Source organism: Vipera ursinii (assembly GCF_947247035.1).
Source record: "Vipera ursinii genome assembly, chromosome: 2".
Taxonomy (NCBI): Eukaryota; Metazoa; Chordata; class Lepidosauria; order Squamata; family Viperidae; genus Vipera; species Vipera ursinii.
The window spans coordinates 109,486,135-109,513,168 of record NC_139513.1 but is presented as its reverse complement, the minus strand read 5'-3'; the positions used below and the strand labels follow the sequence as shown (position 1 = coordinate 109,513,168).

The following is a 27,034-nucleotide window of genomic DNA, read 5'->3' as shown; positions in this document are numbered from 1 at the left end:
CACATAGACACGCTGGACACATACCATGGAAAATGTCTTCGGACAATGCTGGCTCCCTTGGCATTGCACCCTAGAGTCGGATACGACTGGACAGGGAAATCTTTACCCTTTTACTTTAAATTAGTAATATTCAGCTAGAACTTAAGCAATGAAGTTTGACTAATTAAATAATATGATAATGCACTAACTTATATTTACCTGTATTGCATACCTGCTGGAATACAGTTAGTCCTTGACTTTTGACCATTCATTCAGCCACCATTCAAAATTATGACAGTGCTGAATGAAGGGACTGATGACTGGTCCCCAAACAGCAATCCCCATGTTGTCATGTCATCCAAATTCAGGCCTTTGGCAGCCTGCGCACACTTCCCTTCAGCCGCCTATCTCCCCACCCCCCACCCCATCTATGCCCTTTTGGCTCTCTGCATTATGCAGCCTCTGTAGCCCTAGCTAGCCTTCACCACCTGCCTTCCCTTGTTGGTCAAGCATGCCCTGCCTGACCCTTTGCAAGGCAGCTGCTGACCACATGAGACTTTCTTCCCCAGGTTGTGCACAGTGGTCTCCTTGTGAAACTTGTGGCAAATGGCCTCACGTGGCCAGCAGCTGCTGGGAACCAGGCTGGGAACGCTTCAGCAGCAGCTGGAGAAAGGTCAGGTGGGGCAGCAGAGTGCAGGGTAGCAGGAGCCATGAGATGCCAGGTGACAGCAAGGACAACTGCAGCTGTGGCTTCCCAGGGTGGCCAGAAGTGCGTCAGGCTAGGGCTGGACTTCACGCTGCACTCAGGCTTCTTGCGGCCCCAGAGCCATGGCGCACCAAGAAGTCCCTTTGTGCTGGGATAGGGCTGAGCTTTTTGTTGGAAAGGTTTTACACTATGCTGCGGCTCAGAGCTTCTTGCAACCCAGAGTCCAGCCCCGACTCAGCAGCATGGTGCTTAGAGGCTTCTTAATGTGACGGACCTGTGGTGCACCAAGAAGCCCCTTTATGCCATGCTGCTGGGCAGGGCTGGGAGGAGGCTTTGCACTGTGGCTCAGGGGTTCTTTCAGCCCCAGAGCTACAGGCCTGGCCCAGCAGCTTGGCAGAAAGAGGCTTCTTCTAGCGCCACAACTCTGGGCCAACAAGAAGCCCCTGAGCCACAGCACAAAGCCCAGCCCCAGAGTTGCAGCGTGCCAAGAAACCCCTGTGTGCCGTGCTGTTGGGCCAGGCTGAGGCAGCTGAGGCTTCCAATGGCAGCTGCAGTTTTGCTGCAGCTCAGGGGTTTCTTGAAACCCTGGAACCGCAATGCTCCTAGAAGCTACAGCATATTTTTTTCCTGGCCTCCCTGCATTTGTACACATGCGTGTGTCCCAGCCTTCCTGAGCTCATGTCTCACTGCAGCAACTCCTTGTAGGTAGCCTGCGTTCCTCATCCTCCGTATTCCTTCCCTTGGACTTCCTCCACTTCTCACTTATCGACCTGCACATCTGGAGTTAGGATAGCAACTAGGACCGTCAAGATTGCCGTCGCTAAGCGATGCAGTCATGCAACATTGTGCTTTGCAACAGCATTGCTTAGCAACCAAAATTTTGGTACCAATTGATCCTAAAGTTGATGACTACCTATGGGAGCTAAGATTTTTTACCTTTGATTTCCGTGGAGTATAGATTGCACCGGAATCTTTTACAGCTTTTTCAGACTGCAATTTATAGTGACTTAGTAAGGAGAAGAATCGGTTGTGAACTCATATGTACAATGTCAGATGAGTAAATGAGACTGTACTTTAATGCGTTATGGTTTATATTCTTGCATAATCTCCCATCATGAAGAAGAAAGTTCATGTCCTGGCCTTGGCTATAACTAGCTCCTATTTTTGTTTGGATTAAACTTAGGCTTTTTTGAAAAGCTCTGATGGTTTTTCTTAAATTCTCTTTCCCTCCTGAAATCTACATCATAACTTAGTACATTGCATTCACTGAGGAACATTTTCATTGAAATATGATTCAGCTGTGAAATTTTAAATAATGAGTAGAGAGCCAAGAGCTGGCTGGCTGTTTGCACAGGGCTAGGCAACCTGTTACAATGTGCACTTCCAAATGTTGCCTTTGCTTTAATGCAGGCATGTCAAACTGCCAGCCCGCGGGCCGGATGCGTCACATCGAAACCACGCCCACCCCATTGTGAGCAATGGGGAAAAAGTCACGATACTTTGCGCGACGTCATGTGATGTCGCAAGTTTGACATGCCTGCTTTAATGTATGAGGAACAAACTATATTAAAGGATCTTAGCAACTCGCTTCTGATGTATATAAAATGCATGTCTTTTATCTGGCGTAATTTAGTGCTTAATCTGTTACTCTTTTGTTTACTACATCTATATTGGAATTTATATTACATATTAATTACTTCTGACCTAAGGAGAAAAAATAGATCAACCCTTTATCCTGATTAATAATTATCCAGACCAATGGAGACTTTTGCAGAAATTTTACCCCCCCCCCCCACTTTTGTGTGTGTGTGTGTGTGTGTGTGTGTGTGTGTGTGTGTGTGTAACTTGTTATATACAAAAGCTGCTTTTATTGTTATATGGGAAAACTGTTAAAAAATTCCTTCCAAGTTTAAAAACAGTAAACTCAGTAATCAGACATGAAAGATACAGAAAAGTTACGTTGGAAAATAACAATGCTAACAGGATATGCCAATAATTGTAGAAAATCACATAAAGATAGCTATGGTTAGAATGTTATATTGTTAGAAATGTTAGAAGCACTTAGTGAATTATCTACAAAATTTTGGTATAGCTTTAAATGTATTTCTAAACAGGTTTTTTTTAAAAAAAACAATGAGTTTTCATGCTACAATACAACTTTATAACTGTTCCTTAAAAATGAATCTGTGATATACATCAATACTCACAATGGAAGTATGTGGCTGCCCTTTTTCTATACACCCAAATAAACGTGTAAGAGAAATCTGAATATTGAGTCCATGTTTAATGATGGCTCAGAGCAGAATTATACAGTAAGCTCAACAGTGACAAGGAATAATATATGAATTGATCGTATCCAAACTTTCAGGGTTTTAGTGAGTTACATATCTACTAATAATAAATTTTGAGATTAGAAAGAGCAGTAGCTATATTCTTCCAGTTTCAAGAAAACACAGAACTTCCAAACAAATTAGTCACTCAGAAACCCAGATATTGATACTCTAAATCTGTCATAAAAATATAGTTTACTTGGGAAGGTTATTTACAAACAAAAATATGTATTTGGGGATTTAAAATAAATGTCTTTATTAATATTGTTAATTTTTTTCTCCATTTGCATTTGTTCCTACCATTTGTTTTTAATTTTTTTATTAAGGGATGGGATAAAAATTGACCATTTTTGATTGGAATGTATAAATTGCATGTTTAAGTAAAGATGTAATTCCTCTTTCCCTTGACTGTTCAAAATGCATTAATCATGAATTGAGTATCTGCTGTCATTGTACAGTTACTATATTTTTGTTTGAATAATAAAAATAAAGAATTTATTTTTGCTGGAAAAAATGTACCTACTTTTTCTATGATAACTAACATTGTAATAACACTTAATTTTGACATTTGAAAATGAATATTCATGTCCTCCCTTTTTTAAAAAAAAAAAGACACCAGTTTCTTTAGTAGTTCAGCAGGGAAATAAACTTTTTAAACATCACATCATAAATATTCTATTGTGTGATTATCAAATAGGAATTCAAAATCTTATTTTCCTTATTTGAAGTGTGCAGGAAAAATAAGGCTTGGATCATCCTCCCTGTTTATGTGTAGAGAGTACTTCTTCACAGCCTGTCCAGGGAGGACTATTTTTATGCTGCCTGGAAAGGCGTTTCTGAGAGATCTTCAGTCTTGGTAGGTGCCTTATGAGTAATAGTTAGGCAGCTGGTAGAAGAATTCACTTACATAAACAGAAGCAGCCATACACTACTTTCAGGCCAGCCCACTTAAAAATGGGTTCTAAAAGTTTGACGAACATGAGATTCTTGAATCACTTAGTGAGAGGTAGTCAATAATGTTTATTAAAAAGTACTCTAAAGCTGAGATTAAGCAGATTTTAAGATTTCTGAAATGTTCGTTACTACATTGTCTAAAGTACTGTGGTACAGGTACTCCTCAACTTACAACCATTCATTTAGTAACTATTTGAAGTTACAGTGGTATTGAAAAATAGTGATTTAAAACCCCTTTTCACAATTATTACAATTGTAGCATTCCCCAAGGTCATGTGATGAAAATGTGGGCGCTTAGCAACTGGCACATATTTATGACATTTGCAGTGTTCAAAGTCAATGGGAAAGCCAGATCCACTTAACCGCAGCAATTCTTTTAACAATTGTGGGAAGAAAAGTCATAAAACGGAACAAAACTCACTTAACGTCCTTCTTGCTTATCAATGGAAATTTTGAGCTCAATTTTGGTCATAAGTTGAGGACTACCTGTATTTTAGTAAGATTTCTACAGAGACAATTAAAACAAAATACACACTTCAGTTTTGGCCTACTCCTTAATTTCAAATAATATGTTTAGGCAGTATTGCTACATGATCCTGTAATGAAGAACAACTTAGGATCTTGTGTATAGTTTTATTAGGTTGCTACAAATAAACTTAGTGTAATTTAGATTGCACTAAAAATGTGAAATGCTGGCTTACACTGCATTCTTCGAGGGAATATATTTTGGATATAAGAGAAATATTTTAGGCAATGCATGACCACACATTACAAAAAAAGAGCTATAATCAAATGATGCCAGAAATATTTAAAGAATTAAATCCAGTGGTATTTGTCTGCTAGGGAAATTAATCCCTTCTCCAAATCTTATGTAGAAGATTACAGGATGGATTGTCTAAAGCAAATATGAACATGCACATTGGGTGCAACTGGAGGAGGGGAAGGAGAAGAAAGAAAATGCTTTGTTTAAATTAAAAACTAGTCATTTGATTTGCCTCTACCAAAGTTAACTTCTATAAAATATTTTTTGTACCTTTTGTACAAAATTACTTTTGTAACTTTCTAGAGTTATACAGTCACAAAAATAATACAGTACTGTCCAATTAGAATGAATTTCCTATAGAACAGTTATATCTAGCTTTAAAATATATTACTTTGGTTTAAAGTTTTAATGCAATTTTTTTAAACCAAACAACTGTCTCTACCCTGAACTACATTCTTAGTTCAACCAATATACAGTGGTACCTTAGTACTCATCCTTAATTGGTTCCAAGAGTTGCGATGAGTACAAAAAACAAGTACCAAACAAAATTTTTCCCATATGGAATAATGTAGTGCGTTACAAGGCAGACGCCTGTCAAGTTCTAGTTTGTGCGTTGAGTACCAAACAAACAATGAGTACTGGGACAAAATGCTCATGTCAAAATGCTTTGAGTTCTAAATTCGATGAGTTTCAAAACAGCTGAGTACCAAGGTACCACCGTATATGATCCCAAATTTATTATCCTCCAGAGGTTTTATGCAGCACTAATACATCTTGACTATATTATTGTGTACTTTTACTGAGGTTTAGCTATTTTGTTATTTTTGTCAGCCAATTGAGAATGGACAGTAAATCTGAAATGCTAACAAGTAATACATAAATATGTAAAGTAATAAAGTATAACACCCTATTGTACAATGTAATTACAATCCCCTGTATTTCCGTTTGAAGCTCCTAAAGGAAAAACAGTAAAGTATGTTACTGAAATTAATACAAGTATATACTACTAAAAGCTTCCCATTTATGAAGACATTGGTGTAGACTCTGATGATTTAACCACAGCACAGTGATTTTTTAGGGAAAGGCATACTGCTGAACCAAATTGAGCTTGGAAATGCCCTATAATAATATTTTCTTATTTTAAGCTAAATATTTACATCTATGCCTAGTATCTCAGGAGATGGCAGCACATGTCCAATCTTGTTTATCCCCTAAAGTTACTTCCATGTGGGGCTCACAATAAGTATTTTGATAGACTTCTGAGGAATCACAGGGTTATAACTTAGAACAGGATTTTTTTTAAAAAAAATGACGGGTTGTGTAAGATACTTGAAGGAGACAGCAGCAAACCATCTCCATGTTTGTTGCCAAGAAAACTACTTGGATATTTCTGTGAAGAAATCAGGAATCAGCCTTTTGCTTTTTAAAAGCTAAACACATCATCAGGCTTTTCCTAATTTTGTCTGCCCAATACAATAGAACATTAGTATCCATTATTTTTAAGTTAGGTTTTCTTTTTAACATAGTAATTATTAATTTAGAAATCATCTCATAATTAAAATGTTAGAAGCAGTCTGTATTATTCTTACAGGAGTAGAGTTCTTTTCAGATGGAAAATTAACCTAGATATTGTAGATATCCCAGACTCCCAAAAGACCTTTTTTGATTCCTATATTAAAAATTACAAAGTTCTCCCTTCCTGCGCAACATATCATGAAGTGAACTTTCATGTCTGAAAGTCTTGATCTTCATATTATAAGTCAGAGAGTCTTGTGAGTTTAAAGTTATTGACAAGGTTTTTTTAACAATTTTGTTTATATGAACTAACTGGGGTGCTTTATCTTGCTAGACACAACAATAAAGCTGCTCATCCATGCAAACATAGATTCAATATTTTGGTATCACAACCATAATCATTATTCTATATTTTTTATTCCTCTTTGTCCTCTTACATTAAATGGGATTGCACTATATCTCTTTGGTATAGCTGTTAGGTTTGGGTGAATAGTATAAGGGCAGCAAAGCATATATTTTGCAGAGGCTGCTCATATTCTATTCATATTCATATGTCTAGGTTTTTAACGTATACTATCTGTTGCAACAAAATGTATAACTTAACATTTTCTTAATGTTCATAGTGTTAGTATGTCAAAGCGTTAATGTTTAATGTGTATTGGGCATATTTTCTAGTTTAGCAAATAGTGCAAGTATTACACTTTTATAAAAGATCCCTGGTTAGAATTAGTGACAGTATTTTCCCCTCAGTTTCAGGTTTTCAGTGTTGAGTGTCTACCATTCTTTTGTTCAATTTACTTTGTGGCTCACTGTGCACAGCTATTGCCTCCTGGGTAAATTGTCTCACTGGTAACTTTTCACATTGTATTGCGCATATATAAAAAGCATCTTAACAGAAGTTCTCTAAATGTAAAACAGTAAAGATTTGACAAATAGCAGAATTTTTAGCATCTACAGATCGCAAGGATATGAAAAAGGAATAAAGGGGACAATTGTGAATTTTCTGTAGTGAAGCAAATCTCAATAGATTAATAATCTGCTAGTATTGGCATGCTGCTGACTGTCAAAAAAAGTGAATGGTATATTTTGAGTTCATATAATCAGCCATTGTATACTTTTTTAAAAAAAAAATCGATAAAATCTGAAATCATGCTTAATGCTTTCTGTTTGTAAAAAAAGAGTAACTGCTGTTTTACATGTTAAAATAAACTGTATAAATAAAATGTTTTGCTATATTTACTGTCTTCAGTTTGTGAGAGTAGAGATGGAAATTTTGCTTTCTCTCACAAGAAATTTGTCTTCAAAATGAATTTTCAAATATTACTGCTATCTTTTATTAGACCACATTTTTCTTATCATTTATAATAGGGTTATATAAAATTTTCTGGTGAAGAAGAGGCATATATAGTACAGCTTTTTCAGGCTATCTTAATATGACACATTCATATCTACTTAAGAACCTAAGCAAAACAGCCCTAACTATCCTTCCAGAAATAGGTAACAGTTGAGTTACCTCAGCTTTCTAATTTTCCCCCAAAGGGGAAAATACATTTTTGATATAAACTTAAATATCAAAAAGCAGCCAAAGTCATGAAAGCAAAATGTAATATTTGTGTGGGAAAATACCTTGGATGATTTATGTGCAACACAAACTTGAGCAAATAATGTAGTAAATTCCTATAGGCAATTCCAGGTGTTACCCATTAAATGCAAAACATTTTTCTTTTTTTTTTTACTGCCTTTAAAATTATATGGAAGGTAGACACAGTGAAAGGTTATGCTGGGAAATGAATTATTGAGGCTTTGCCTCAGCAACTTACACTAATTAATAAAGTTCATCGTAAAAATATTTTATTTTGTAAAATAAGTAAGCAAATAGGTTCAAATGTTCAGTGTATGCTAGAAGTATCAGTGCTGTGCCTTTGGATTTCAGTGGCTTAATCATAAAGTGATTCATGGTCAAAAGCATTGCCATGCAGTAATCCTTTATTGTTCTTTTCCCACAGAAATGCCCCCCAAAATTAAGAAAAAAGGACATCCTGGTCGAGAACAAAAGAAGGTACGTCATAATACAGATTTTTGAGAGGGTAAATTAACATGTTGATTAATGATAATCCTTTGAAGAGCATTCCACAAATTTGTTTTTAAACAAATTGTTTTTAGGCCGTACTGACAGGAAAAGGAAGAGCTGCATTCACTTTAATTATTTAGGCTTCCTTGCATTAGGAGTAGATTGTACCTCCGTTATATCCAGGGCTTTGGTTCTAAAACTTTTGATTATTTTTGCTCTTAGACATGGTCACAGGCAAGAATTTGCTTACTGTTGGAACTAAGCTTCCAATTCTGAGTTAACAGAAAAATAGATAACGGAAATATCATTTTTTTAAAAAGTTGTTACATCTGCCATTTAGAAGACCTACCTGGCTTCACAAGGCCTTTGTGGCAAAGGAGACTGAGACACCTGGCTTCATTACTCTTGCCATCTTTTATTTTTATTGATTTTGCTGTACTTTTGCTTGTTCTAAGCAGTCTAGAGTTGAGATTCAGTTGGTATACTAGGCTGGTGACATAGTCAGATGTGTTTAAACTGGATTTGGGATTTTTGGCCATCCTTCGGGAGAAGGGCGGTATATAAATCAAATAAATAAATAAATAAATAAATAAATAAATAAATAAATAAATAAATAAATAAATAAATAAATAAATAAATATTGAGTCATTCCTGAGACCCTGGTTAGGCAGAGGTTGCCATTTGATAGTGGTAAAGATATTGTCACAGAAGTAAAGCTGCCATTTGCAATTGACTGATGTTCATTTTATTAGTGCCAATAGTGTACAAGTGTTGTTCCATTTTATCCCAAGGATGCTTTTTCAAGAGGCAACTGAACTTTCTTGTTTTTCTTTGAATACGTCTCACTTTTCACCCAAGAAGCTTCTTCAGCTCTGACTGGATGGTGGGCAATGGAAAGATTTATACTCCTTGCAGACAGGTGGTCATTTGCAATCTTTTAGCAAGTCGTTAGTGCTACCTGGAGTCTTATCTGTGTTGTCAGGGTCACCTGAGTAGTGCAAATGTGTGTGAAGCCTTCTTGGAACTGTTGAAAGGACTGCGTTGTAGACTGGAGATACATAATGTCATATCCCTCCCCCTCTGTTGAGAGAGGGTTGTTCAGGTTTGAACAGGAGCCTCTTTGACCCCTCTTTCAAACCAGCAGTCCTCTCTGTCCAAAATGTGGACTTTGCTGTCTTTGAAAGAGTGGCCTTTGTCTATCTCCAGTCTACAATACGAGAAGTTAGATGTTTAATTAATACACATGTCTTGCCTTTCACAGCAGAATCCATCTGTTGTTTTGTTGCTTCCAACTGCTGAAACTAGTATTGATTGTCAAGTTGGTTTAACATTAAACTTAGACTATCATTTATATATGGACCTGGATGTTGTTGTTAGCTGCGAAGTCGTGTCCGGCCCATGGTGACCCCAGGGTCAACGTTCCTCCAGGCCTTCCTGTCCTCTACCATCTTCTGGAGTCCATTTAAGCTCACGCCTACTGCTTCAGTGACTCCATCCAGCCACCTCATTCTCTGTCGTCCCCTTCTTCTATTGCCCTCAATTTTTCCCAGCATTAGGCTCTTCTCCAGTCCTTCCTTCTCATTAGGTGGCCAAAGTATTTGAGTTTCAGCTTCAGGATCTGGCCTTCTAAACAGCAGTCAGGGTTGATCTCCTCTAGGACTGACCGGTTTGATCGCCTTGCAGTCCAAGGGACTCGCAGGCATCTCCTCCAGCACCATAGTTCAAAGGCATCAATTCTTTGGCGCTCAGCCTTTCTTATAGTCCAACTTTCACAGCCATACATTGCAGCTGGGAAGACCATAGCCTTGACTATGCACGCTTTTGTTGGCAGAGTGATGTCTCTGCTTTTAAGTGTGCTGTCTAGATTTGCCATGGCTTTCCTCCCCAGCAGCAAGCGTCTTTTAATTTCTTGGCTGCAGTCCCCATCTGCGGTGATCTTGGAGCCCAGGAAAATAAAATCTGTCATTACCTCCATTTCTTCCCCATCTATTTGCCAGGAATTGAGAGGGCCGGATGCCATGATCTTGGTTTTCTTAATGTTTAGTTTCAACCCAACTTTTGCACTCTCCTTCTGCACTCGTAACAAGAGGCTCTTTAGTTCCTCTTCACTTTCTTGGACCTGGATGTTCCCCCCCAAATGTATACAAAATGTATAGGGGTTGTACATTGTGTATAAATGTATATTGGTTTTACATGGTTGTCTTCCGGATCTCCGGTCCCCATCCAGTTCATTTTCTCTGATTGTAAAGAATTAGTTAAGTATTCATATTTGCAAAACCCTCATAGGTTGAAGAAATGTATAGAAAAAAGCCCTTGGCAAAAGTGAGAAGTTGCAAGGAAAAACCCCTTTTTCCACTATTAATTTCCTGTGCAAAAATGGCTCATTCCAAAACTGCTTTGCACTGATTGTAGGACCGGCTTTTTTCTTGCAGCATCACCATCATCACCATCCACAGGTGCAGCAGCAACAGCAGCAGGTGCAACCACCGCAGTTACCACCACCGCCACCTCCATCTGCCCCTCAGCAAGCAGCCACCACAGTCAAGTCTTCTCCTCCAGCTTTTGTTCCAACGCAGATCCCAGTTATGGAGCATCCACTCCCAGGGAACATGTTTGACGCTATTTCACATTTCACTCCGCCTATTCTGCACCTTCCCCCCCCTGAGATGCCACCTCATCTCCCCCAGCAGCCTGAGCACAGCACTCCTCCTCACTTAAATCAACATGCAGTAGTGTCCCCTCCAGGTAAACCGTTTTTAGGTGCATTAGAAGCTGTACGTTGACTTTGTGAGAACTAGCAATCCACCTCTTCCTACATTGTGCTTTCCCAGTTGAGCTTTGCAGTAAATGAGCACCAGCGTATAAACAGAGAAAAAGACGGATAGGGTGGAACTTGCTGTCCAGGCTTGCATGTTTTACAGTCATAATTGATGTTATGAAGGCTATCGTTCCTCTGTTTGTAATTCTATCGGTGGAGCAAAGACAAAAGTTTTGAGGTGATAGAATGGACTGCATTATTCCAAATGGAGAATAACATCTATTTAATGTCACCTTATGTTAAATGTACTCAACTAGAAAAATAGTATGAAGGGAGTAGTTGGGGATGGGGGTGGGGGGTGAGGGGAGTCCTTCTTTGAAATAGTTTATAATATGTCCTACAGGGTTTTTTTACTCCAAAATGAGTTATCTAGTTCTCAGCTGCTTGTACAGATTTTGCCTTGGCTGTTGGAATAAGAGTCTTTTGAAAGAGGCAGTCGTAATTTTAACCGCGCAATTGAACAAATAAAAATAAATTAATAATCGTGATGATATCACGGGTCCTGTCGCACGATATTTAATGTAACGTTACTGTTTTCTCCTCAGCTTTGCACAATGCTCTGCCTCAGCAACCCTCAAGACCCAGTAATCGAGCTGCAGCACTCCCCCCCAAACCTCCTCGGCCACCAGCTGTGTCACCGGCTCTTAACCCGCAGCCTCTGCTTCCCCAGCCCCCCCTCCCCCAGCCTCCCCAGGTGCTTCTGGAGGACGAAGAGCCTCCTGCTCCTCACCACAACCTGCCGCTGAGCAATAGTCAGATGCAGCTCTACTTGCAGCAGTTGCAGAAGGCACAGCCACAGACTTCTCTCCTCCCTTCAGTAAAAGTGCAGTCGCAGCCTCAGCCCTCCCTGCAACCTCCTCCTCACCCTCCCGGGCAACAATTACCACATCAGTCACAGCAGAGGCCAGTCCATATGCAGTCCATGCAATTTCCACCCCATATTCCACAGCCTCCACCACCACCACCCCAGCCACATCTGCCCCCCCAGCAGCCTCAAGCCCCACAGCAATCGTCAAAGCCCCAGCAAGTCATCCAGCACCACTCTTCACCGAGACATCACAAGCCAGACCCCTACTCAGCAGGTGAGTGGCTTGAGCATGGAACATGGCGGCTGAATGGATGGGTTGTTAGGTGCTTCCCATCCGGACAGGTGAATGAAAGTCACTAACGGTGATTTAAAACTTGTGAAAAATTGCTTGTTGCCTTTAAAAGAGTTCTGCAAAGAGGAAATGGAGTAAAGTAAGTGAAAAGAACCTGGGTTTTTCTGAGAAGAATTATTCCCTTTTCTCTTAAGATCATCTGTTTGCTTGCTTGCTTGCGTGCTTTTTCAGTTGATATTCCACTTCCATATTCAGATGAAACACTCAACGAGGGTTGATTGCATAAAATATGAAACCTAAAAACTTGCTGAAGACAGGGCTTTCAATATATTATTTTCTACGATATTTTCATATTAACCAAAAACTTGAAATTTTGCTAACATACACTTTATTTTCTACCTCTCCATAAGCTCAGAGAAGTCGAGCTCAACTTGCAATCCAGAGACCAAAATAAGAGATGTAGAGTGTGCACCAAGTTGCATTTGCATTCAGCATTATTTTTGGTTCAGACCTTCACTTGAATATGTGGAAGTTGGAGACAGAAAACACAGGACAGCTTTTCCTCCCGTTCTCTTCTCTGTTCTGGTTTTGCATGCATTCAGCTAAATTCCTGAAGAGAAAAATATATGCTTGGTGTTCATTGTCCAGTGAACATCCTTCATTTGTTTCTCCCCTATCCTTCACTTGGTCTTGCTTTATACGTTCCAAAAATGGCTGATCTATATCCAATTATGTTTGTAGAGCAATAGAACACTCTTTAGTGGCTTATATTTTTAGATTTCATTTCAGTGCCTTGTCCCTCTTTGTGGACTCCCTTTATTTGGAAAAGCCACCTGTAAAAGGTATAAGCAAATGATGTTTTTGCCTCTTCAATTGCCTGTTCAGTGGCATTACAGAATTAAGTTGCTGTAAGGGGCTGTTTAGGCTACTAACTCTGTCCCTCGTTCTGTGGTCCAATTCAGAGTGATCCAATATCTGCTAAACATCTCGGATAAAAGAGACTTTACCACATCTTTTGAGTAATTGCTCCCATTGTCAAACAACTCTTACTGTTTGTTTGTTTTTAATATTCAAGTGGAATAGGGATATACATGTAAAATATTTTGGGGTTTTTTCTGAGGCCTTTAGTGTATGAAATTTCTGCTTCAATCTTTTTGGGTCAGGTACATTTTAGCAGAGATAGGTCCCAGAACCTCTAAATTCTTCTCTAAGTTTCAGATGAAGCCGGACAGAAAAATCTTAGAACGGTTTCATTTGACAAGTAGAAAATTCTGGTGTGCATTCTTAAGGGAGCTGCCTTGTGTGGGTACGTTCCACTTCTGTGACCCACATGTGGTATTTCCCTTCCCTTACTTGTCTTCAGTCCATGCTGTCTCCACTGGCCCAGTCCAACCAGCCCTGATCTTTCTAGCACCTTCCCTTTCCTTCACTTCTGATGCCCTGCTGAATCTCTCGGTGCAATGTATTCTCCCCATCCTGACCGTTCCAGGGTCTTCCCTCTCTCCCACTGTTGATGTCCTGTACATTTCTTCCTTACTGCAGTGATCTTTGCAGTAAATTGGGGTTCCCAGCCTGGCATATTCCACCCCAGCTTAGGCCACCCCTGATTTCCCCAGTTCCTTTTGCTGTAACCCCCCCCCCCCAGCCTCTACGGTCTGTGTTGTCAAGCCTGCTCTCACTTTCTCTGACTCCTGCCCAGTCAGCTGCCTGGACCGCTAGACTTTTAGCCCAGGGCTTCCACGAAATAGACCCGCTTTTATTCCATGCATGAATTATCTTGAATGGAATTTGTACTATTCAAAAGTGACTATAACCTTTTTGACCTTGCATTCTGTTAAAGTCGCTTTTGTGCCACTCTTCTTCAAATTACTGTTAAACTGACATTTCCTTGTTTACTGCTCTGCAGATGAAAAGCGCTGAGCGTAAACAGGCGTTTCGATGAGCAAATCTCAGATAACTCTTTTTTTTCCTCCCAAGTTGTCAGCTGAATATCATAAGTGCATTTTCCAGAGTGTTTTTTTATTGTTACTATTTTCTGAAAACCTTGGTGCTGACTTATTCCAGGCCACTTGAGAGAAGCACCTTCCCCTCTCATGATGCATTCCCCTCAGATGCCATCGTTCCAGGGGTTGCCGCACCAGTCTCCACCGCAGTCAAATGTTCAGCCGAAAAAGCAGGTAAAGGCATCTTAGAAACAAAGTTTATTTGGATGTTTGTTTCCGCGAACATTTTTTCCCCAGCATCCCATCAGAAAGCAGACTGCTTCAAGAACTTTGATTGGTGGGGAGGCTCAGACGATACAGGGAAAAGCTATGAAAAGACATTATTATTATTATTAATTATGGGCTTTTGTTTGTCTTTCTTTGGCAGGAACTGAGAGCAGCTTCCGTAGTTCAGTCGCAGCCTATGGTCAAAGAGGAGAAGATGCAATCCCCTGTCATTCGAAACGAGACCTTTAGCCCTGCCTTGCGGCAAGATCCCACCAAACACCCCGAGAGCATCAAGCCGCCTCTACATATCCAACAACGTGAGTGATTTATTGCTTTGTCTAATAACTCCATGTGCTTTGTTGTGATTTAGTTTACATTAGGGGGGTGGGGGGTGGGGACAGCCCAATTCTTCATTTTCAGGATGTTGTTTTTTTCTCCATAACGCTGACTAGAGTCTAGACCAGGGGTCGGCAACCTCGGCTCTTTTATGACTCGTGGACTTCAACTCCCAGAATTCCTGAGCCAGCATAGCTGGCTCAGGAATTCTGGGAGTTGAAGTCCACGAGTCATAAAAGAGCCGAGGTTGCCGACCCCTGGTCTAGACGAAAGATTGTTAAAGATTGTTTTTTTTTTCCCAGGAACAGACATGAAGACAGTGGACAGTGGACGGCCTGTTATCAGACCTTCAGAACAAAACGCACCACCAGGTGTCCAGGACAAAGAGAGACAGAAACAGGAACCAAAAACACCAGTAGCACCTAAAAAGGTAACTGTGAATTGTGTATTGTTTTCTTTAACGGGAAGAAAGCAGAAATGGCTGATAACGATTTGCCCAGTCTGTGTTACAATGAACCCCCCCCCCCCGGTAGCATCTTCAGTATTTTGTAGTGTGGCTTTAGAACTCTAGTGATCGATATCAGATCTTTAACTGAGCTATGATAATTCTGTATCCTAACAAAGAAGGATGTTCTTGTCTGAAGCGCTTATATCAGGGGTGTCAAACTCAATTTCATTGAGGGCCGCATCAGCATTGCGGTTGACCTCAAGGGGCCGGGTGGGTGTGGCCAGGGTGGGCGTGGCCTGCTGGGTGGGCATGGCTAGAGTGCATATGGCCTACTGGGTGGGCGTGGCCAGCTCTACATCGTTTGCATCAAGGGTGCCTAGGAGGGCCTGGGCAGGAGTGGGACAGATCTGAGGGTCTCTGGCAGAAGGAGGGTCTCGGCCAGGGCCAAGGCAGTGGGGGCCGTTCCCTCACTCTTTCCAGGATGGCTTCGCGGGCCACATGAAACCACTTTGCGGGCCGGATCCGGCCCCCAGGCCTTGTGTTTGACATGTCTGGCTTATATAGAAATATTAGCAATAGCACTTAGACTTACATGCCGCTTCACAGTGCTTTACAGCTCTCTCTAAGCAGCTTACGCAGTCAGAATATTGCCTCAACAATCTGGGTCCTCGTTTTACCGACCCATGTCATTTTTAATTTCCTCAATTACAAGTTACACTTACTATTTATCTACCTGTTAATTAACTGCAATCGGTTGAGTGTAGAACAATAGCACAGTTGATTTTTTTTTTCACTGACCTTTCATTCATTATGCATTGCTTAAAATGCAGTTTTATAATACTTAGATTAATTGCGAGGTATATTTGAGGGTCAGCTAACAAAATACTTGCTTCGGTTTGACTTTTATCTTTTGTTTTCTAAATACTGTCTCAAGAATCACCATTTTAACAGTTGTGGAAATCAGGGGATATTGTTGTTCTTGCTTATATTCACGTACAACTTTCGTTTAGCCTTTGATGTACAAAACAACTGCTAAGATTGTCTGTACTGAATATATTCCCAACCTCACCACCACCCATAAGAAATAGTTAATTTAACTCTGCAGCCCAATTTTTGATGTGAAAGGCATCCAGTACAACACACTGGCATTCCAGCTCCTTTTTTGTCTGCCTTAGAAATGGGCATTTGTAATTAGTTGGTTCCAGCCTAGGTTAGCCTGGAGGGGTTTTGTCTGTAAGCTACAAGCTAAATTTCTACGGAGATTCTCAATCATAGGAAAAGCATCTTTGGGACTACCAGCTCAATTTCTTTTATCTCTTATTTGAAGGCAAGGGGAAGTTCTGATCTTTCGTGTGCACCAATTAACACCATGTGTCAGGTTAAGTACTAATCCTGCACTTCTTTTCCTCCACAGGATTTGAAAATAAAAAATATGGGATCTTGGGCAAGTTTAGTGCAGAAACATCCCACCACACCATCTTCAACAGTAAAATCCAGCAGCGATAGCTTTGAGCACTTCAAGAGGGCTGCCCGGGAAAAGGAGGAACGGGAGAAAGCCTTGAAAGCTCAGGCTGAACAAGCAGAGAAGGAAAAGGAGAGGCAAAGGCGGGAACAGGAAAGAATGAGGTGAGGAACATAATTAGTTGAGATGGGGGCGGGGTGGTGGTGTTTATTTTCTTCCGTTGTGTTTGTGTGAAAGAGAAAGTACTTTATGTTATCCTTAAAGTCTCTGCAAGCACAAAAGCATTTGGGAGGATTTCAAGATTAATTCTGAGCCTTCCCTCTAGAAAACTCAGAAACAAAGAAAAACCTCGTTGTGATAACAGTAAAATAGGTGACCTGCGATTGGGTCCGTTGGTATAGTGTCAGCCTCTTTGACAGAGGCTGCGTTGCTCCCAGCCTCTAAAGAGCTATTGGTGTGGATGCTGTCCTTAGACCCAATGGTCTCTGATAACGATTGGTCAACCTCCAACTTTCTCTTTCTGAGATAGGTTGTTGAGAAGGTGGCTGTTCCGTAGCTGATGAGAAGTCTGGATACAGATCTGTTTCAGTCAAGTTTCAGGCTGTGATTTAGTACTGACACCACTTTGATCATGCTTGTAGATGTGATGGAGCTGGGATGGCAGTGGTGCATCCGTTCTTGTGCTCCTTGATGTTTTGGTGGCTCTTGTGCTGTCAGCCATGGTGTCTTCTGAGCTGGCTTTGTGGCTTGAGGATTTGGGACCCTTTTTACAATGGTTCTCTTTCTTTCTCGGCCGGGTTCCAGTCAGTGTTGGATGATGCTGGCTCAGGAATTCTGGGAGTTGAAGTCCACGAGTCATAAAAGAGCCAAGGTTGCCTACCCCTGTCCTAGGCCCCTCATTTGTGGGGTGTTGCAGGCTAATTTCTCTCCCCTCCTTTTTAACGCCTTCATGAAACTGCTGGGTGAAGACATCTGCCAGTTTGAGGCTCATGATCATCGTATCTTTATATCTTTTGAAGCTGGGCTAACCAAGTGAGGGTATTGAGGTTGTGTCCCAGGGCCTGAAGGCTGTGCAGCTCGTGCCATGGTCAACTCACAGCTTAACTCACTTAATGTGCTATACATAGAGCTGCCCTTGAAAACCACCCAAAAGCTTCAGTTGGTCGAGAATTGCAGGGCAGGCAATGTTGAGCATACCTTGCTTAGCCCATGTAATACCTCTGCTTTGCAAGCAGCTTTGCAAGCAGTATTGGTTGCCAGTTTGTTTCCTGATGTGATTCAAAATGTTGGTTACCATTTATAACGCTTTACATGCAATGTAACTTGCCTGGTTACTGGCCAAAGCATCTGCCCAGCTGGTCTGATGTGGCAGGATTCCTTTGATTAAACCAGGGGTAGGCAACCTAAAACACTCAAAAGAGCCACTTGGACCCATTTCCCACCGAAAAGAAAACACTGGGAGCCGCAAAAACCCTTTTGACATCTAAAATGAAGATAACACTGCATATATTGTTTTTTACCTTTATGCTATGTATAAAAAAAACTAGTGTGCTGCATTTATGAAATCAATGAACTGCTACAAAGAAAACAAATTTTTATTTCTGCATGCAACAAAAGCATTTTGAACTCCAAAAAAAAGAGGCTGAGTCGAAGGTTACTTTCAAATAAAATACTCAAATATCTATTTGAGTCCTCCTCGTATTTATGAAATAAAAAGCCGGTGCAAACTATAAAAACTACAAACAGAAAAATAGAAAAGAAAAAAATTGAGGTGGGGGGGGAAAAAAGGACAGGAGAAAGAAGGGGGAAAAAACACTTTCTCCTTCATCCCAACAGGTAAAAACAATTTTAGTAGCTTATCTACCATCTTTAAATACAGCATAATTATCCCCATATCTCACTCTTAATTAAAAAAAACCATCAAAACATTTCATTAAATGTTCTTTACTAAAAGTTCAGTAAGGACAACCACATATATTCATCTTTTCTCTCTCCCTCTCCCTCCCTTCCTTTCTCCCTCTCTTTCTGCCCTTGGTCTGCCAGTCCTCTTTCCCTACCCTGTGTTTGTGTGTTGTGTGTGTGAGTGAGAGAGAGAGAGAGACAGAGAGAGGCACTTGTGCTTCCCTTCTCTCTCGCCCTCTCCCCCCTCTCTCTCCGATCTTCTGCTCACCTGACAAGCTGGCTTCACACTGTTCTTGGACAAGCTGATACACATTCTTATTGGGCTGGCTCTCTTCCTGCTTCCTGTGGAGCAGGAGGCCCGCCCAGTAAGCTTGTCAGCTTCTCGGAGGACAGCGTGAGTTACAGAGAGAAAGAGAGAGAGAGAGAGAGAGAGAGAGAGAGAGAGAGAGAGAGAGAGAGAGAGAGAGAGAGAGAGAGAGAGAAGGGAAGTGCAAGTGCCTGTCTCTGTCTCTCTCTGCAAACTGGGAGCCGCAGGAGGAGGCTGAATTAGCCGCATGCGGCTCCAGAGCTGCAGGTTGCCAACCCGTGGATTAAACAATACTATCTGGTTGGCTGGATCCTGGAAGCACGCCTTTTTTTGTAGCAGTACCTGCCCTCTGGATTGGGAATTCCCTCTGAGATTCAAACAGCCCCCACCCTACTGGTATTTTGAAGGGCTATGAAGGCATAGTCACTTCTTGTCAGTGTAAAGCAAAGGAAAGCTGAAGTCAAATCGTTAAGCATGGTTGTGGACACACATATTTGACTTAGCAACCAAGTTGTCAATCTCAATTGTGAAAGCTAAATGAAGACTACCTGTATTGCAGGCTACAGTTCCTGCCAATGTGTTCAAGGTGTCTCTGGGATGTCGGGTCTTCCAGTACCTTCCAATCAATGTCCTATGGCTAGGTGGGATTTCTAGTTTCCCTGAGGCTGTGAAACGGATGCCAGATCATCATTCTGCTCTTATTCCTGATCCATAAACAGGAGTCGTGAAGAAGAGGAGGCTCTGGAACAGGCACGTCGAGTTCACGAGGAAGCCCGGCGGCGTCAAGAACAACAGCCCCAGCATCATCCCCAGGCTCCGCAGCAGGTGTCAGCTGCAGCCTCCGCTCCCCCGTCGCAGAGCTCTCAGCCACAGGCTTCGCAGTCCATGGTGGACCAACAGAGAGAGGAACTCAGAAAACAAGAACAGGAACGAAGGCGCAGAGAGGCAGTAAGTGAAAGAGACTGGTGCCCTCTGGGCTTAGAAAGTGTTCGCCGTGGCCTTAGCAAGAAAGGCTGTGCTTGGCAGTTTGGTTTTGAAGCCATTTTTCAAAGTGCCAGAAATGTCAGCCTTTGTCTGAGTGTGACGTTAGGCTCTGGTAAATGGACCTCAGTCCTACAGATCCGAATGGCACTTGTTTTTCCATAAAATAAACATTTTTTGGAATTCTGCAGGAAAACAAAACAAAAGGTGCCATCCCTAACATAAATTAGGCAAATTAAAATGAGATTCTAGATCCTTTTGAAGAAAGATCTCAATCTTCATTTGGAGATTAGAACAGTATTTTATTGAATTTAGGAAAAAATGATCACTGTGAAGCAGGACGAATAATACTGAGGGAATTAGAAAATTATTGGTAAATTGGTATTCTTCGTTTAAAAGACTTATCTTTTTTACCTCTCTGATTTTTTCTGTCCAGATACCTACTTTTTCTTTTCCTTTTCCTTGTTTCTTATTTCTTTTATTTCAACTTTATTTGCTTTCCATGAAAAACTCACGCTGTGCACGCTACATATACATATACCTTCCACGTATATACATTGAAGTTTATCTGTTCTTTCTTCCATTTCTCCCCCCTTTTTTTAATGCAGTCTCATAAATCTGGACCATCAGTTCTTGCAAGCTGAATCCCCTACTGTTTCACTTTATATTTCATTCTAGTTTCTTGCCTTTACCTTCTGTTCCTTTTTTCACCCCTTCACAGGCATTCCTTGTATTGTTGGCTTTCTTTTATAAGATAGGGAAATGGTTTCTGATATGTGGATGAGGCTTCCTCTTGGCCTCTGCTAATGTTAATCTGCATGATCAGCTTTTATAAACAAGATCAGGTAGTTGCTATTACTGCTTCAATCTATTGAGATGCTTTTTTCCTGTGAACCCAGATGACTGCTGCATTTTTTTTCTCTTTCCCTTTAGATGGCATCTACTATTGACATGAATTTCCAGAGCGATTTGTTGGCAATATTTGAAGAGAATCTTTTCTAATAGCACCTGGTTTTCTTCGCCTGAACTCCTTAATTTCCCAGCAAATTTTTGACTCTCCATAGTGTTGTTGGCAGCTGGGAGGAGAGCATTCCTGCAGCCTTTCTGCATGTGTGACGGTTGTGGCCTCAGAAGGATCAGCAGAGTCTGCCTTACGATTTGACTTAATTCCCACCCCCACCCAATCCCCCAACCTCACTGAAGAACGCGAGACCAAGATGAGTCAACTCAGTACTGGGTTGGCATCAGTGGACATGCAGTTGCCGGGAAGGGTGCCCCCTATCACTTGATATTCTCTATGCCAAACTTACTTGCAGTATATCCAGAACTTGATGCTGTTTACCCTTTTTCTATTCAAAAGCATTCTGAATTCCAGAATGTCTTTGACGCTACCGTGCTGTATGCTGGCGGCACCAGACACTCTGCATTGAGAGGCTGTGTACAGAAAGATCCTGCCTGGGCTTTAAGCAGGGAAGACACACGAGCTGTTTTGGGTCCTTTCATCACTGGCTTTGCCTTTAACTAAACTTCCCACAAGCCTTTAGCTGGGAGCCATTCTCTGTAAGTGTTTGCTTGTGAAAAAGGGAATAATTTAGTGGAGGTGTCAAGTAAGTGTAACTGGCCATTTGAGTGAGGTTTTTGTTTTAGCATTGTGTGGATGACAGGAATCTGAGCTAGACTACCAACCAAAGTCAGTTTCTTTCAATCTGTTTCTTTTTCTCCAGATACATTGGTACTGCTCAACTCTTTGAGTAGATATTCTTGTCTCTTCATTATGGAGTGGAGTGGGGAAAACTTAACACCAGGGGAAGCTCCCACCCTGTCAATAGTGTTTGACTGTGGCTGTATTGTATAGTGAATATAGTTGGCATATATTTGTTTGAGTTTTATGGTGAGCTCACCATACTCTGTAAAGACACTGCTTCTATTTTGCTCAGTTCCAGACTTTTAGTCTATATTTTTAACTGTAATACCAGAAAACTACATTTTTGGGTTTTAAATGTCATGGAGTCTCTTAAAATTAGTTTTTATACACAACAGAGCAGCTCCGGGGAGGGAGATGGGAATGGATTTGGATTGGCAGGAAGGAAGACCTGTTCCTGTTGTCTTCCATGAAGTCCTTTCACACTTTAGCAGTAATCATTTTCTCAGCACTTTTAGCATATTCTTTTCATTTTACTCTTTCAAATGTTCCACGTTTATGTGCCATAAATACCCACTATACAGTACAATACTGGTGTGTCAGTATTGGCCAATCTCTGGAGTAATTAATTGGTTTTACTTTAATACGGTGAATATGCATTTGGTCTGTACTGATCATGGAATAAACTCATCTCTTTTTTTTTAAAGTTGGTGTCGTACTGACATTTCTTTTAAATCTTGCTTATAGTAAAATGGCTTAAGCAAGAAAGGCAGTAAGGAGACTTGTTCTATTCATCTGTCTTGTTCTAGCAGGCAGGGAAACCTCCAGCCAATTCATACAATTTTCATCTTATCACCAAGCTAGATAATATTTACCCTGGGACCAGTAATAGTGGAACAACAGCATTTTGTAGAAATGGTAGGAAGACCAACACCAAATATCAAGCAGTTAGTGTTTTCTCAACATGGCTGGTTTCACACTGTAGCATCAAGCCAAAAATAGGGGAATAGCACGCTGATTGTTTTCAGTCTTGTTCCTGTTTGGGGCGAACCTCAACATTCAATATAATTTCCAGCAATAAAATTTAGTCCAGCTTCCTGTGTTGTGCTAAATTAGGAGCGCTTGAACTATAGTAGGTGACTCTGTGAGGATCCAGAGAAAGATAACAGTAGTTCACTTTTCTCCACTGTTGGTCAAAATTGGTATTCCAATATGAATTGCTGGACATGGATTTTCTAGTTCAGAGCTTGCAAATTGCCATTCTATTGCTACTTCTTTTGAAAAAACAGGACTGCTTGCTTCAAAACTTCCATTGGACTAAGTAGTGGGTTTGGGCTGTGAATTAAAGTTTTTCAAAACGCTAATTCTGATCAAGAATGGTCTGGCTAGCTGCTATAGAGAAGGCAACTGTTCTCTGGGCAGCTCTGCCAACTTTATACTTGCACCCTCAGCCAAAGACATCTCTAGTTTTCCTGATGACACAAGTTTTGGAAAACAGTTCTTGTCCTGCCAACGTCTCAACTCTTCGTTTTCATGATATTGGACTACTGATTTCAATTGCTACACCATCTGCTCAATTTAATTATGACTAAACTCATGCTAAGAGAGCAGAGATCCCAGATGGAGTAAAAGAAGGTAGCTATTTCTGTTGGTCAACTTCCAACAGTTATGTATCAGGAGAAATGGGGCACCTAAGAAAGTATTTATTGTCTCCAAATAGTATTGCCCTTAAACTTGCAATTTGCTTCAACATCATTCTCAGGTCTTTTTGTAGGAGTTGAATAATGGGACCTGCTACACAACTCCAAGATCAAGTGATAGGTCATTGGTTGCCTATTTTCAATCTAACTTGGCCTTGGCTTTCCAATGTGCAGTTAAATTAACATGCCTTTAAGCAGTTGGGAGTGCACAGTCACACATATTAATATACGTAACTCAGGTTAGTAGCCATGTACAGAAGAAATGAGACTGGATCTAGAGGCAAGTGTTTCTTTGACGCTCTTGTGAACAGCCAGTTCTCACACTGAATTTTTACCCAAAGGTGCCTTTTAACTCTACATCATTAAAAGATCTCTGCCTTTCTCCATAGAGTATTAAGATTGTTGAAAGAGATAAATGGGAAGGTTTAGAAGGGACAATATTCCCCTCAGACAGCTTTTTCTGAAGGCTCCTTGCTGAAAAGGATGTGCAATTAGGTATAGACCAGGCTTTCTATTATAAGAAGTTGACTGTGCTTTCCTTCTTTCAGGGAGTTGCCAGTCTTGAGAAGGCCATGAAATGATGTGCTTTGTCTCCAAACAGTAATTTTTTGTCTGGAGTGGCTTAGACTCATGGTCAGTAACCACCTCTAACATTAAAATGCAGTTGAGTGGTCTGAAAATCTGGACTCCTGAGGACCACACTCAGGCTTCAGATTACCTCTCGTACAGAACTGTTCTGTTTCTGGACCAACATAAAGGTAGTTACCATATGCTGGATGGTTTTCTCCCTTGATCTGCTTATGTGTGGGCATTACCACTTCAGAATCGGTGAGTTGTTAGATCACCAGCTCACACAATTTCTTTGTGAAGGCTTAACGGTTGGGTTAGCCCTTAGTCTTCTATTTTATCCCAGGAATTGTCAGGACAAGGGGGCTTCTATCTCTGGCCACGGCTCAGACTTGAATGAAAATAAGTCCCTTGCATCCCCATGTCTCTTTACCACAAGCTCATTAACTAGCCTTAATCTTCTCTTAGCTCTTGTTTAGATCCTTGATGAAGTAGGAGCATTAGTTTTCCTCTGAACATGTTCTGATTCTTTCATTTTCATTGCCAGTCATTTCTCACAGTATTCCTTGGCTTTCCATCTATCCATCCCCTCTCCCCAGTCACCTCTTTTGCAAAGCACTTTGGATGAACATCTCCCTCCTTTAATTTTATGCTCAGGGTTTTTGGGGTACTTTAAGTGCACATCCGCTGTGAAAGTTGATCACATATGAGCTCACTGCAATTGTACATAACAAAACTGCACCACACTGACAGAAATGAAAACATAAAGAAGTGGAGATGCTGGAACTTCTATCAAGAGAGCACCCTCTGTTGTAAAAAATTTAAAATAAATAATTTATATGTATGCAATGAACAAAACCCTGTGCCCTGTATCTAGTCAATAGTGAGGTTAGTTGTTTTTTATTTTTATGTTTAACCCTTCTTTTTGCATTGAACATTTGCCAATCTTCCGTAGTTGACAGTTTCAAAACTGTGATAGCAGTTTTTTTTTTAGTTTGGTGGCTTTCTCCGCTATCTTGTTCTTCCTCACTTTTCTCTTCTGATCGTTTCTGTGTTTTGAAAACTTATTGAAATGTTTACAGGCCTTCACTTATTTACTTTTATTTTTTTTTAAAAAAAAACTGTACTTGGTCTATGATTTTTATACATTTCTACATGATGAACATAGATGGTATCATTAAATTGGAGACATTTTTTTCTGCCAAAGGGTTGCTATTCTTTTTCTTTCTTTTTTTGGCTATATGTGTGATTTATTTTCATTTTTATAAAATGTTTTGAGTTTATAATATTATTACCATTCTGACTGACACCTATTTAATTTCCCCTTCTCCCCCCTCCTCCATGTATAAGTTTAATAACTGAAGAGTTTTAAGTGTAGGGGTCTATCCTAAATGATGTAACCTTGGTTATTTTTTCTCCCTCCAGTCCTGTACAAATAAATAAATGAAATGTACAATTCCACTGTACTTAATGCACGGAACGCTTGGCAAATAATTATGTCAGTGAATTTGAAACTTGTATTAAACACTTTAGACATTTGTAGAAGGGAATTCATAGAGTTTTCACTTATATACTAAAGGTTTTTTTGTGCAGTTCTCATTGCAAAAATAAACATTTGTACTGAATATAATGAAGTAAACTTTTTCCCCTTTTATCTTTCGCTCTTTAGCAGCAAGATTTGGCTAAGACTGTATTGAATTATGGGTCCAAATACTGACATTTAATTTAAATGAGAGACCCACCTGGCCAAATCCACAAATCCAGACAGTAATAACATAACTGTATGAGAAGATTAGCATGGGAATGCAACGATACTGCTAGATTTAAAGATAGCACCCGGTGTTTGATGTAACATGGTGTATCAGTCAATTGACTTCATAAAATCGAATTATCAGTATCATGTGATAAAATGTGAAATGTAGCCACAAACCCTCTAAACCTTTCCATCATGCCATCTAATATGTTGGCTTTTTTGGCTAAACTGAATAAAAAAGTGTCTCTCTGAAATTTGCATGAAACATCTCAGGTTCCAGTCTCAGGTGGGCAAACTGAGGTCCTGAAGCTGCAAGTCTCCCATTCATTAAAAACGTGTCTTTTCCCTTCCTTGAAAAATAGGAAATGAGAAAGCTGCAGTGACGATAAAGCCCATCAAAAAGACAGGTGAAAATCCCAATTCGCTTATCATCTGCACGAAATGTACTGGCTTTGTACTGTAACTTCACCCATTGCTGTGCTTATTGGCCATCAAAATAGCTTACGGGTTGAGAGAAAATCTGCAATTCTAGGTGCAGATACATTGCATCAGGAGTGCAACACATTTCAAGACTAAAGTCTGGGGCCTGTCAGTATGCAAAATGGAAATGCTAATATGTTAACAGTACATTCTACTCAAATCCAGGATCCCGAACAATGTCTTTCAAACCGTGAATGATCACCATCAGTACAGAGACCTAAAAAGAGCCTGACTAATATAACATTAGAAGAGAAAATACAGTGATTAATGTGATTGCATTAATTATATGTTTGCAGAATTAATTCACTCCTTAGCTTATACAAGCCAATGTATAAAAGCACATCATTATCGATGCAATTGGTAAGCGTGTGGTCAACTTGATTTTATAAAGTTTCTTTTAAAATGGAGTATTGAAAAAAAATGGCATTCTATTACAGGTATTTCTTAACAACCTTTCGCTTAGCAATTGTTTGAAATTACAATGGCAGTGAAAATAGTAACTTACAACTTGGTCCTTGCACTTAAACAATTGTAACATCCCCGCAGTTACACGATTAGGTTTGGACACTTGGCAACTGGCATGTATTTATGACAGTTGCAGCATCCCGGGGTCATATGATTACCAGTTGTGATGCTTCTAATAAGCAAAGTCCAAGAGAAAAGCCAGATTCGCATAATGATTGTATGATTCACTTAACTGCAGCAATTTGCTTAAAAACTGGGACAAAAAAGATTGTGAAATTGGGCACAGCTCACTTAACAACCTTGCTTTTCACTGGAAATTCTAGTTCTAACTGTGGTTGTGAGTCCAAGACTATCTATACTTTGTCCTATCTTTACAAATCCCAAAGAATGGATTCAGGCAACATTTTAAGTCCAAGCAAATACAGTACATTCTATACAGCTGAAAATGAGTTGGATGAACACAGTGCCACGAATACTCACATAGCATGCTCAGTTATCATTTGTTATACTGGTTTGTTGAATAAGCACAACTGTGAACTCAGTGC

At 40.3% G+C, this 27,034-nt stretch overlaps 1 protein-coding gene across 2 annotated transcripts in view; it reads left to right on the top strand.

Moving 5' to 3' along the window:
• The window catches only part of BRD4 (bromodomain containing 4), a 93,154-nt gene extending 67,713 nt beyond the window's left edge, over positions 1-25,441 (top strand). For both annotated transcript variants that reach the window (XM_083357064.1, XM_083357065.1), the window contains exons 13-21: positions 8,254-8,306; positions 10,751-11,063; positions 11,682-12,218; positions 14,301-14,413; positions 14,607-14,763; positions 15,085-15,212; positions 16,645-16,856; positions 19,621-19,849; positions 20,816-25,441. In XM_083357064.1, the coding sequence (XP_083213190.1) occupies positions 8,254-8,306; positions 10,751-11,063; positions 11,682-12,218; positions 14,301-14,413; positions 14,607-14,763; positions 15,085-15,212; positions 16,645-16,856; positions 19,621-19,849; positions 20,816-20,884 (1,811 nt within the window). In that variant the 3' untranslated portion in view covers positions 20,885-25,441. The remainder of the gene's footprint in view (positions 1-8,253; positions 8,307-10,750; positions 11,064-11,681; positions 12,219-14,300; positions 14,414-14,606; positions 14,764-15,084; positions 15,213-16,644; positions 16,857-19,620; positions 19,850-20,815) is intronic.
• Positions 25,442-27,034: the final 1,593 nt, after the last annotated feature.